We start from the raw sequence: 12,549 nt of genomic DNA, 5'->3' as shown, positions 1-12,549 counted from the left end.
TGTATCATTGGTATGCATGTGTGAGGTGGTAGGTGGTGTGTGTACTTATCACGGTGTGTCCACGGATGTCAGAAGACAACCCTTTAGGGTCTGCTTGCTCCTTCCACCGTGATTCCAGGACTGAACTCAGTAGTAAGGCTGTCAAAGGCTGTCAAGGCAAGGAGCATACAACTGAGCCATCTCACCATCCCTCATGCTTCTTACCCTTGTTCTCTCCGCAGCACTGCACCCCAAACTCCTTTCCTGAGGGCACACTTTTCCCCTGCCTTGGAGGACCCCTTGATGCTACCATCTTTATTACCAGTCTTGTGCTCTGGCTCCTCCTCCTGACTCCACAAGGTGACCATCTTCAAAACTAGCTTCTCCATCTCCATTCCTCTGGCTCCCTAAGGGCCAGGGAAGTAGCCATCCCTGTCTCATGGCGTCAATTAATCTCTCTATCCTAGAGCCTTGTAATAAATTTATGTTCCCTCTTAATGCTCAGAAGTGCCTCAGAATGTGACTTTGTTGGAAACAGGGTCACTGGAGAGTTAATCAGACATATGTAGAATGGGATGGGCCCTATCCAATAGGAGCTGTGTCCTGATGAGATGGAAGGTGTCTTATTCGTGTTCCTATTGCTGCGATACAACGCCATGAGCTAGGCCGCTTATAAAAGGAAGAAGTTAATTTGCTTGTTTCAGAGGTTAGAGTCCACGATGGTGGAGCCAGGCTCACATATTGCTTGATCTGCAACCATGAGACAGAAAGTTCTAAGAATTCCATAAATCTTTTGAAACCTCAAAGCCACCCCTAGTGACATACCTCTCCTCCAACAAGGTCACGCTTCCAAATCCTTTCCAAACTGTTCCAACAACTGGGGACAAAGTATTCAAATATATGGGCCTATGGGAGGCGTCCTCACTGAAACCACACACTGTGAGGACAGAGCAGCCTGGAGGGACACAACCCAGGGAGCCAAAGTGGCTCCAGTCACTCACATGGTGGCTGCAGGTCTCCACTCCATCCCTGGGCCATGTGCCCCATTACAGCTCTGAACCCAGCCCAAGAGAAAATCACAAACTTAAGATATGAGATTTTTTTTGTAACTTGATTGCATAGTTCCTAAACATGAATGTTGTGGATGACATCATCATGTTACAAGGCCAAAAGACTGAGCACACCTGTAAATCATCAGTCTGTGGTCCGCCAGCACAGCGGCCCTAGGAAACAAACCCACTCCCAAATGCCTGCTCTCTGAGGCCTCGGCTTGTGTGCCCAGTTGTCGGTGCCACTCCTCCACTCAGTGTCCACCAGAGACAGCAGGTGGCAGCTAGCAAAAGCGGGAACCAGGTGCCCCATGCCCCATTCTGTCTTAGCTCCGCTCTGACCAACCCTGAGGCTTGGTAGTTCATTTAACCTTCCTGTACATCAGTTACCTCATGCGTGATAGGAAACTATTGCTGCCTATTTGTGATGGTTAATTTTGATTGCCAGCTTGATTGTGGAAAAAGGAAGCCTAGGGTATTGGTGAGATATTGGTGAGGCATTTTATCCTTGGGGGATAAATGAGACATTGGGAAATATTTAGATCAGGGTTTCCACTGAATTCAGTTCAGGAAGTGCTGCCTGAGACTGGCAGGTCCAGAGAAGAGGAGAGAATGCAGATGGTAAGCTCCAGCTCCTCCCCAAGACTCCAACCCTACTCCAAAGGCACCTTGTGTCTCTGGTTCCACCTCCTTCCTTCCCGTGGCTGGTCCCTTGGGGTTGTTTCTGGGTTATTGTCACATCCTCTCCAGCCACCTGTGTGGCCGGCGACCTGCATCTGACCCTTCTGTTTTACTGTTAGACACAGTTAAGAAATAAATACTAGTAAACAGTAGTAAACATTTTATTTATTTTATTTTATTTTATTTATGTGTATGGATGTTTTGTCTGCACGTGTGTCCATGCACCACATTTGTGCCTGCTGCCCTCAGAGATCAGAAAGTCAGATCCCCTGGGACTGGAATTACTGATGGTTGTGAGCTGCCATGTAGGTGCTGGGAATTGAGCCCAGGTCCTCTAGAAGAGCAGTCATGCTCTTAAACACTAAGCCATCTCTCCAGCTCCAGTTTCTACTTTCTCTACAGATAACTATTGCTTCCAAGTGTTTTTAAAAATGAGTCTGAGCCCAGCAGTGGTGGTGGCACTCCTTTAATCCCAGGACTCAGAAGGCAGAGGCAGGTGGATCTCTGTGAGTTTAAGGCCAGCATGGTCTACAGAGAAACCCTATCTTGAAACACCTCCCCCCCCCAAAAAAAAGTCTGGGTTCGAGTAGCAGAGGGCACTTGGGGCACCTGGAGAGTCTGGGTACAGGTTCACTCCAGTGTGCCTGGGGGGCACGCTATTCAGTTACAAGCTGCTCCTTGGCCTCTCTGGGAAGCTGGCAGCTACGTGTGGTCAGTGAAAATCCAGGAAGGATCTTTCAATTTCAAGAGGGTCCTGACACACAGGCCTGCAGAAAGAGAAGGGGCTGGAGCAGCCAGACAGAGTGCAGGAGGACAGAAACCCCTCAAGTTGTGTTTGGCCTGAAGGGTCTCTTCAAGGTCACGAATTAGCTGCAACACAAAAGAGCCAGGCTAGGAGGATCCCTGAAACCTGGAAAGAGGAGAGAGAAGAGATGAGGGGAGGGGAGAGGAGGGGAAGGAGGGAGGGAGAAAAAAGAAAAGAGGAAGGGAGCCATAGAAAGGAAAGAGGGAGGGAAGGAAGGAAGGACAGAAAAGTAAGCAAGCTATCTGGGCTTGGTGCCACCAGCCTGGAATCCTAGTTTTCTGGAGGCTGAGGCAGGAGGATCACCGCCAGTTCAAGAATATTATAGGCAACAGAGTAGGATTTATTCTCCGAGAGAGTAATTAATAAGGCCGGGTCCTGTTTTACAGGGCCCCTCCCTAGTTGCTGACTGTGCTCCGCCCCGCCGTCCTCCCGCCGGCTCCAGGCGGTCCATGGCGCGCCCCGCGCCCTGGTGGCGGCTGCGGCCGCTGGCGGCGCTCGCCTTGGTGCTGGCTCTGACCCCGGTGGCCACAGCCCGCGCTGGGCAGACGCCGCGCCCCGCAGAGCGCGGGCCCCCGGTGCGGCTCTTCACGGAGGAGGAGCTGGCCCGCTACGGCGGCGAGGAGGTAGGCGGCGCGGCCTGGGCCGGCTGCTGTCCCCAGGCCCCAGCTGGTGGCAGGGGACCCGCGCGAGGCCCTCAGTGGAGGCCGGGCGCTGCCCTCATGCCCCACCCCGCGCTTCCCTCGCTCCGCCTTGTCGCTGTGGTTTGAGTACAGACTTCAGACCCTTCTAGATTTTAGTGTGAGTGTGTATGGTTTGTGCAGTGGCCAGCCAGAGCCCACTCTCTGGGCTAGTGAGACTGGGGCGGGCCCGGATGATCCAGGACTTCTCAGCCCTTCCTCTTCCTGCTCCGTTGTCCAGGCCTTCTGGAACCCTTCCATCAGACCCCATTTAGTGTCTGGGCTCATGGGGATGAATGCAAAGGGGGAACAACGCTCCCCGATAGGGGCGGCTGCTTTAGGTAGGGAGGAAGCCATGATTTCCAGGAATGAATCCCCCGCCTTTACTGCCTGGGAAACTGAAGCGCTCAGTGGCTCAGGAGGGAGGGACCTATGTTGCTTTGCTCAGTCTCTCTGGGCTGTGCTCCCTAGTCTCCCTGTTTTAGCCGGCCTTACACAGACCGAATATTCAGGGGTCCTTATGGATGACAATTTAGGACAGCAGTTCTCAACCTGTGGGTCGTGGACCCTTTCACAGGGGTCCCCTAAGACCATTGGAAAACATAGATATTTACAATTCATAATGGTAGCAAAATTAAAGTTATGAAGTAGCAACAAAATAATTTTATGGTTGGGGATCACCACAACATGAGGAACTGTATTAAAGGTTACAACATTAGGAAGATTGAGAACCACTGGTTTAGACCCATGGGTCCATGAGGACTCAGGGATAGGAACGTGGTGGTGGTGGTGGTGGGGGCAGATGGTGTTAAGGGAGCTCTTGGTGCAGATGCTCACAGGTGCAGAGAACACTTAGCAAGGCGTTGTATTCCTCCCTATCCGACGGGGATGCCTCACGACTTGCACGGGGTGTCCAGTGGGCTTTACGTGGAGCACCATGCAGAGGAGCACCATGCATGGGCGCACCCAGCGTAGCTGGGGAAGAAGCCAGGGTTTCTAGTGCGCAGAAGACTGGCTCTTGGTGTTTGCTGCCAGGGAAAGGGTATATTCAAGGGGAAGAGATAGCGTAAAGAACACAGGAGTGGATTCGTCTTTAATATCCGTGAACTGCCCTCTATAGAGTTTGCATTCATCCATATATGGGGGTTCTTGACCCCCCCGCCCCAGCACACATTCCAAGGAAGGGCACACCCAGAGACTACAGGACAAGGATGGAGAAAAGACCCTAGTTTTCATATTAATCATATGTGGACTGAGACTTAAGGGTGGAGAGCCATAGCATGAGGTGGGAGGAGCCAGGGAAGGAGTTGCTGAGAGCAGAGGTAGAGAAGTGCCCTGGGTAGTTAACAGAGCTGTGCGGTGCCAGAAATGGCTCTGGTCTATGCTGTGGGTCCTGAGGAATTACCAGTAGCCACGCCCACCACCACCCCCAGTAGCATCATGGTTTGTGTGGTACGCTATTTGGCCATGCTGAAACTTAAACCTTTACTGGTACCTGGGCTTCTGATTTAAGCCAAGTCACTAAGCCTCACAGCTGCCATATTTTCAACTGAATGGTACTGGCATCGGAGAGGAGGAGGGGAAGATAGTATTACAACGGTTTCAGATGGTGGGGCTGGCTAATCAAAGGAGGCTGAAATTCTCCAGCAGGTCCTTCCTCCCTTCCTTCCTTCTTCCCTCCCTTCCTTCCTTCTTCCCTCCCTTCCTTCCTTCTTCCCTCCCTTCCTTCCTTCCTTCCTTCCTTCCTTCCTTCCTTCCTTCCTTCCTTCCTTCCTTCCTCCCTCCCTTCCTTTCCTTCTTTCCTTTCCTTCCTTTCTCCCTCCCTTCCTTCCTTATGTCTTTCCTTCCTTCCTTCCTTCCTTCCCTTTCTTCCTTCCCTTATGTCTTTTCTCCCTCCCTCCCTCCCTCCCTCCCTCCCTCCCTCCCTCCCTCCCTCCCTCCCTCCCTCCCTCCCTCCCTCCCTTCCTTCCTTCCTTCCTGGAAGGGTTTGTTGAGACAGGATCTTACTATGTAGTTCTGGCTGTCCTGGACTCACTATGCAGACCAGGGTGGCCAAAGAACTCACATTGATCTCAGGCAGGCGCCACCATGACCGGCTAGGGAGAGTTCCTTTTTCCTCAGGGAACCTCATGACCTTTCCGTGGGCTGGAGCAGGTCACACCCACCCAGATTATCTCTGATGATTTACTGTATGTAAAGCCACCTGACTAGAGCTTGTTTGACGGTTAACCGAGAGCGCTGAAGGCAACCTCAGACCAGGCACTTGTGTTTTCTTCCACTTTCTATTATTTTCTTCTATCCCTTTTAGTCTGTTGGTAAACCCCTGTTCTGTGACCCTCAGATAGGTCATGGGTAATGAATGCCTGCAGTACCACAGGAAGGCAGTTTTCTCATGAGAAAACCCCCACACAGCAGGTTCCCTCTAAAGAGGGGTGCAAAGGAGCTGGTCTGGCTCAGCCCTGACCCGGGCCCAGAGGATGGTGAGATGCAGGTACTCTGACCAGCTGTGCCCACAGTCCACTCCCTCTCTGCCCAATGCTTCCGCGGCCCCTGAGGCACTTGCTATTGGCCAGAGACAGGCAGAAATGCCAGATGGTGAGGCCACCGCACATCTCAGGTGAAGGGCAGTGAAAGCTCCCATCCCTTCCTGCCATGCATGTTTTCCTAGAGCCCTGGCTCTTGAGCAACTTTGGGTCCCTACTCACTGTTCCCCTACATCCAGGCAAGTTCTCTCTGGACTAAGGATGCCCTCTGGTGGACATCGAGAGAGGGCAGGAGGAACCTTGTGTTCCAAATCTCCACGTGTGCTCCTGCCTTCCCCTCTGAGTCACTCCTTCTCATATCTTATCCTTGGAACCAAACGGCCCTACTCAGCAGGGTGTGGTGGGGGCAAGCCTGGAATCCCAACCCTCAGGAGACATTCATGAGAACTGGGTTCAGGGCTAGCCTAGGTTAAATAGCAGCAGTGTCCCAAAACTCTCCCTCCCCCCCTCCCCCTCCCCCTCCCTCTCTCTTTATGACAGACAGACAGACAGACAGACACACAGACATGCACAACTAACAGTCTCAACCATAAAGAACATGTTTGAGCATCTTCTAGACTCCTTCCAGCTTTAAAGTCAAAGTCCCTGTGAGCAGTTTTGGAATTAATTTTCATTGTTCTAGTTTTTGAGACAAGGTCTTGCTATCTGGTCCTGCATTTTAGGGTTTCTATTACTGTGGTGCAACGCAATGGCCATGACTCGGGAGGAAAGGGTTTATTTCCTCTTACACTTCCAGGTCACACTCCTTTCACTGAAGGAGGTCAGGGTAGGAACTCAAGCAGAGCAGTAACCTGGGGGCAAGAATGGAAGCAAAAGTCATGGAGGGGTGAGGGGTGCGGCTTACTGGGTTGCTCCTTACAGCTTGCTCAGCCTGCTTTCTCATACCTCCAGGCTCTGCCACAGTGAGCTGGGCCCTCCCACATCAATCAAGAAAATGAACCGCTAGCCAGCCTATAGACCAGTCTTATGTAGATATTGTTCAGTTGAGGATTCCTCCTCCAAAATATCCTTAGCTTATGTCAAGTTGACATAAAACTAGCCAGTTCCATGGCTGGCCAGGAACTCACTATGTAGACCAGGCTGGTCTCAAACTCACAGAGATCACCTGCCTCTGCCTCTTGGATGCAGGAATTTAAGATGTGCATGCCCACACCTAGCTGGAATTACATTTAAAATACATTTCCATTAGGAAAACACCAGTCTTCCTTCTTGGTTATCTGATTCTTCTTGAGTTTACAAATCTTAAAACTTAGATTAGGCTCTTCCATTTTGTGGTCATCTCTCTTGAGTGGCAGCCACCAAAATGATGTTCAATCCTTTTGTGAATTCTGACCAAACCAAGAACTGGAAAAGGCATTCCAATGTTGCTTCCCACATGTGGAAGAAAGTCATGTCTGCCTCTGTAGGGGAATGTGGTACAGTAGTGATATTGGGATATCCTGACTTATCGGGAAGCCGGGATATACTTAGAGCCACAATAGGGCAGCTCTGGAGGGGCAGAGCTGCAATGGGACAACTCAGCCCTGGAGGAAAGGTGGCCTCACTATGGGGAAGCCAGGCTACCTAAAACCGCAATACGACCCCTCTGGAACCATAAGCCCAGATAAACTAATACATGGTATTGCCACGGCAACAGAAAAGCAGCCTATAGGAAGCAGTTACATCACAACAAGCCGGTGCTGTGACGACCTGCTACCTTTTCTAGCTGTAGCCACCAAGTGAGATATGTACATATGCATGCATGCGCATACATACATACATACATACAAATACACACACGCATCATCATCATCATCATCATCATCATCATCATCATCATCTCTCCAGGCTCAAATAAATCTTTTTTTTTTTAAGAATCAAAACAAAAAGTGTGTCACTGGCATGCTTAAACCCATGTGTGTCTGTTGGTGACAGGATCATGTTCTGACTGAAATCCAGCATTTCATATTCTTTTGATTTGTGTCTTATTTGAGCTAGGGTCTCACATAGCCTAGGCCTGCCTCAAATTTGATAAGTAGCTGAGACTAAACTTGAACTTCTGATCCTCCTGCCTCTGCTTCCTGAATGCTGAGATTATGGGGTGCACTACCATGCCTGGTTTGCTTGTCTGCTTCAACCCCCGACTGTTTTGCAGGAGGGCATTGCCACACCTCATGGCACTTTATGACTTCCCAAGCTTTGGTGAATGGGTTTGACATTGTTTGAGAGGTGGTGAGCCTGCCAAGCCAAGCCTAGCAGCTCACCACCGTTCCTGACCTAGCTTGTGGCAAGCAGTCCTAGCTACCTGTGTAGAGAGTCAGTGTTTCTCCCCTGCCCCTCACACCTCTCCCCTGCTTTCCAGGAGGGTCAGCCCATCTACTTGGCCGTGAAGGGAGTGGTGTTTGATGTCAGCTCTGGAAAGGGTAAGTGGCTCTTTCTTTCTGGGGAACACAGGGCTGGAGCAGGTGCCTGGAGGAACGAGGCAAGGGGTCACGTCAGGCAAGGCCTTTCCCTTCCTTTTGAAAGGCCCTGATGGAGCTAACCCGACAGTGTTTCACCAAAGAGGTCTTATCTACTTAGTACTTCCTGACCGTACCAGTTCCTGTTTGGAGGGCTGTGGAATCCAGTTCAAACCTGTGAGTACCCCCTGAAGGCAGAAAAGTGCCCCTTAGCTGAGACTTGCTGTTCTAGAAGGCGACCAAACACTGCTTCCCCGAGTCTATCGACATATAGCACCAGGAGGTGTTTGGTTTTTAAATAATTTTAAAAAATTTTTATTTTGCATACGGGTGCTTTGCCTGTATGTGTGTCTGTGTAGCATGTGCACACAGTGCTCACAGAAGCCAGAAGAGGACATTGGATCCCCTGGAACTGGAGTTACAGGTGGTTGTGAGCCATCATGTGGGTGCTGGATTGAACCTGGGTCCCGGACAAGAGCCAGTGCTCTTAACCACTTGAGCACTCTCTCCAGCCCCAGGAGGTGGGTTTCATGACTCATCCTGTAAGTCCACATAGTAGAAGGAGACTTGGCTTCCTGAGGCATTTGAGACCAGAGGTTCTTCTTATCTGTATTTGTATATACATCTCCATACAGAGATACACACAGAGATAGATAGACAGACAAACAGATAGATACATACATACATAGAAACACACCATATGCACACACCATATACATAACATACATACCACACACACATACACACACAGGATTGAACCCAGGACTTTATGTACGGTAAAGTCATACTTTGTCATACTTTAAGAACAATAAAGGTAAATCTGTAGGCAAGTAGTCTACCATTGAACCACACACCATACCCTCCCCCTCCTTTTTAAAATACTTACTCTGGGGTGGGTGTAGGCTAGCCTTGAATGTGCAATCCTCCTGTGTCAGCCTCCTTCCTAGCTGTGATTGCAGGCCTGCATCATTAGGTGTGACTTGCATTTCAAAGGGACTGCATTGTGTGTTTTCTACAAACCACCATACAGTCGTGGTATATCTCCCTCATGTTCTTGATTGGTGGAGCACCATTCTGGATTGGTGGAGCACCATTCTAGGTGGGTGGAGCACCATTCTGGGTTGGTGGAGCACCATTCTGGGTTGGTGGAGCACCATTCTGGGTTGGTGGAGCACTATTCTGGATTGGTGGAGCACCATGTGGACTCGGGCCTTCCATCTGCCCTGCTGTGTTCCTTCTCAGTACTACAGCCTTTTCTGAGGATGGAGGGGAGTCTGGAGAACTCCCAAGTAGCTCCTGGCTGCCCTCCACACACCCACTATCTCCCCTTCCGCACCCCCTGCAGAGTTTTATGGACGAGGAGCCCCCTACAATGCCTTGACCGGGAAAGACTCCACCAGAGGAGTGGCCAAGATGTCACTGGATCCTGCGGACCTCACTCACGACACTGTAAGCTGATGAGCTGACTGAGCATTTGTCAGAGTGCTCTGCTCTGCTCCCATGCCGGGCTTCGTTTGTTGTTTTCTTTTCTTTTCTTTTTTTTTTTTTCAAGACAGGGTTTTCTCTGTAGCTTTGGAGCCTGTCCTGGAACTAGTTTTTGTAGACCAGGCTGGCTTTGAACTCACAGAGATCCGCCTGCCTCTGCCTCCCAAGTGCTGGGATTAAAGGCGTGCACCACCACTGCCCGGCTATTTGTTTGTTGTTTTCTTGAGATGGGGTCTCACTGTGTAGCCGTCTGGGCTGCAACTCTCTATGTAGACCAGGCTGGCCTCAAACTCACCAGACTGCCTCTGCCTCCCAACGACTGAGATTAAAGATTGACACCACTAAGCCCAGCTAATTTTTTTAAAATAATGTGTTTACTTATATTTTCTGTGTATTGGTGTTTTCCCTGCATGCATGTCTGTGTGAGGGAGTTAGATCCCCTGAAACTGGAGCAGACAGCTGTGAGCTGCCATGTGGGTGCTGGGAATTGAACCCAGGGCCTCTGGATGAACAGCCAATGCTCTTAACCACCGCTGAGTCATCTCTCCAGCCCCTGATTTTGGTTTTTTGTTTAAGTCTCTCGGTTAAACAAAATTGTTTTATTTCTTTGGATTTGAACTCAGGCCCCCCACATGTTAGGCAAGTGCTCTGCCGCTGGACAAGACCCTTAGCCCCCAAAACTTCCTAATAAGCCCATTAACTAGCCTATGTTGCATAGTGGCCAAACACTTTCTTAAAATTCATCATCTTACTGGGTCACCCCTACTTCGGAGCTCCCATGGCTCATTTCCGCTGACAGACTTAAGTGTAAACTCTGTGTGGACTCGTCGTTCAACCTGGCAGACTTCACTTCGTGTCCCCAGCCTGCCCAGCAGCTCGGTACCCCTGTGATCTGCACCCCATCTATACCCACCTCCGAGTCCCAGTCTCGGGAGCTACTGTAACTTAGAGGATGAACTGGGGAGAAACAGGGTACCCTCCACACTCATGCTTTGTGTAGAAGGAAACAGCATTTCTTAAAATGGGGCTGGTTATAGCCACATCATGGCTAGGGCATGTGGCAGAGGAAGCAGAACGGGTAAGTGGCCGGTGTCCCACAATTCCTGTGGAGGGCAAACTCTCAATGTACGCACCACTCACTAGGCCCCGCCCCTTAAAGGCTCCATCACCTCCCGGCTCCACCCTGGAGACCAAACCATTGAGGGGACCTTTCATAAAGTGACACTTCCCATCCAAACTACAGCAGTCGGCGGACGCACATGTGTAATAGTATAGAGGTAGACACAGGCTACAGAGCCACCCACCCAAGACTGGGTGTCCTGTGGGTGATAATTCCTCTATCAGCTGACAGGCAAAACTGATGAAGCCATTGCTCCCCTGCGTTCTTCCCCTGCACACACACCCGGTACTCCACCTCTGTACAGACACTTTGCATCTACACCCTGTACACACTCTGTTCACCCCTGTACACACATGCTGCACCCCCATCCTGTAAACATGCTCACTTACCCTCTGCACAAATACTTTAAAAGTCTATTGTCCGTTACTTGATCTAAGATGGTTTTCCCACATATTTCTGGCAAGCGGGGGCATCGTGAACACAAAGGTGGTTTCCGGGGTGAGCCTCATTCGCTGCAGCACAGATGTGCAGATCCCAGCAATTCCCCAAATGCAAAAAACACAACTACAGAATCTGTGATGGTGAGGACTGTGTTCTTGCTCGCTCCTAATTTTTTTTTTTAAGTGTGTTTTTCTCTTGCATTTGGGGCTTGGGCAGGTAAGGCAGGGCAGAGAGAGGGCAGTATCAGATACACTGTGGCCAAATGCACTTTGCTCACGTCCATCTCCCATTTCTTTCCCCCAGACGGGTCTCACAGCCAAGGAACTGGAGGCCCTTGACGACGTCTTCACCAGGGTGTACAAGGCCAAATACCCCATTGTTGGCTACACAGCACGCCGCATCCTCAACGAGGACGGCAGCCCCAACCTGGACTTCAAGCCTGAAGACCAGCCCCATTTTGACATAAAGGATGAGTTCTGATGTCTAGCTGCAAAGGGCTGTTCTAGGGTGAGGTGGGGGGACGGGGTTAAATGGCCCATAGAACACGTTGGGGAAGCCTCTGGGTCCCCTGCATCTGAATAAAGCTGATGTTAACTGGGAGACTGCTTTGTGATGTCCTTGGTCGGGGCTGTGCCTGCCTGGGTGTCCCTGCTCGCACAGCATCCACGGTGCTACTCCTCGCTGGAACTACAGCTCAGCATTGCTATCTGGGCAGTGGGGCTGTAAGGGACTGTCACTGCGTCTTCATTCAGTTCTGTGTTCCCCACGTTCCGTGCCACAACCACGTGTACTTTGTAGTAAGGCTAAGAGTAAATAAACACAGCATTGCTGCAGAAGAATTCTGTCTTTGCACTTTATATGCCCAGCTTGCAGGGCGTAGGCTTGGGGTTTCTCTCCTGGTCCTGCTGTCCTTGTCTGCCTGCGAAGAGGCTGGGAGGTGAGGACCATGGACGCAGCAGTGGGAACAAAGCAGAACAGTGGGAGGGATGATGGGAAATGAGTGACTGTGGGACCTGGCCATGGTCAAAAGACTGTGATAAGGCATCTGGAGTCCAGCATGGCAGAGCCTGGCCAGGGGTCATTCGAGAATGCTGACAACACCACCTCACACTGTCTATCGGGCCCCGGGAGGAAATCCCTCTCCTGAGGGTACTGTCCCTGCTGGTGACACGGACATCAGCATCTGGGATCGAAGCACTGTAGGGAGCTACTGTACCTGCAGAGAGAATTACCTGGCCCAAATGGCAGTCATTCTGAGGCTGAAAAATACTGTGTCCACCTGAACCTGCAGACCCTGTAGTAGCAGGAAATGTCTTCAAATAAACCTTTGT

At 50.7% G+C, this 12,549-nt stretch overlaps 1 protein-coding gene across 1 annotated transcript; it reads left to right on the top strand.

Moving 5' to 3' along the window:
- The first annotated feature begins 2,764 nt into the window (after positions 1–2,764).
- Positions 2,765–12,042, top strand: Nenf (neudesin neurotrophic factor). The gene is made up of 4 exons (XM_057770099.1): positions 2,765–3,137; positions 8,076–8,136; positions 9,518–9,621; positions 11,522–12,042. Exons 1-4 carry the CDS (start codon positions 2,964–2,966, stop codon positions 11,696–11,698), a joined length of 516 nt encoding a protein of 171 aa, XP_057626082.1. The 5' UTR covers positions 2,765–2,963; the 3' UTR covers positions 11,699–12,042.
- The last annotated feature ends 507 nt before the right edge of the window (positions 12,043–12,549 follow it).

The sequence above is a fragment of the Chionomys nivalis genome, chromosome 5 (genome assembly GCF_950005125.1).
Source record: "Chionomys nivalis chromosome 5, mChiNiv1.1, whole genome shotgun sequence".
NCBI lineage: Eukaryota > Metazoa > Chordata > Mammalia > Rodentia > Cricetidae > Chionomys > Chionomys nivalis.
Note: the sequence above shows the minus strand (reverse complement) of the source record. Positions and strands in the feature narration are given on the sequence as shown.

What these genes read in the sequence shown, in the direction of transcription:
- Nenf (XM_057770099.1), top strand. Translation starts at nt 2,964, where the DNA reads ATGGCGCGCCCCGCGCCCTGGTGGCGGCTGCGGCCGCTGGCGGCGCTC. An exon ending in CCCGCTACGGCGGCGAGGAG is followed by an intron (nt 3,138 to 8,075) that starts GTAGGCGGCGCG and finishes CCTGCTTTCCAG; the next exon opens with GAGGGTCAGCCCATCTACTT. An exon ending in CGGACCTCACTCACGACACT is followed by an intron (nt 9,622 to 11,521) that starts GTAAGCTGATGA and finishes TCTTTCCCCCAG; the next exon opens with ACGGGTCTCACAGCCAAGGA.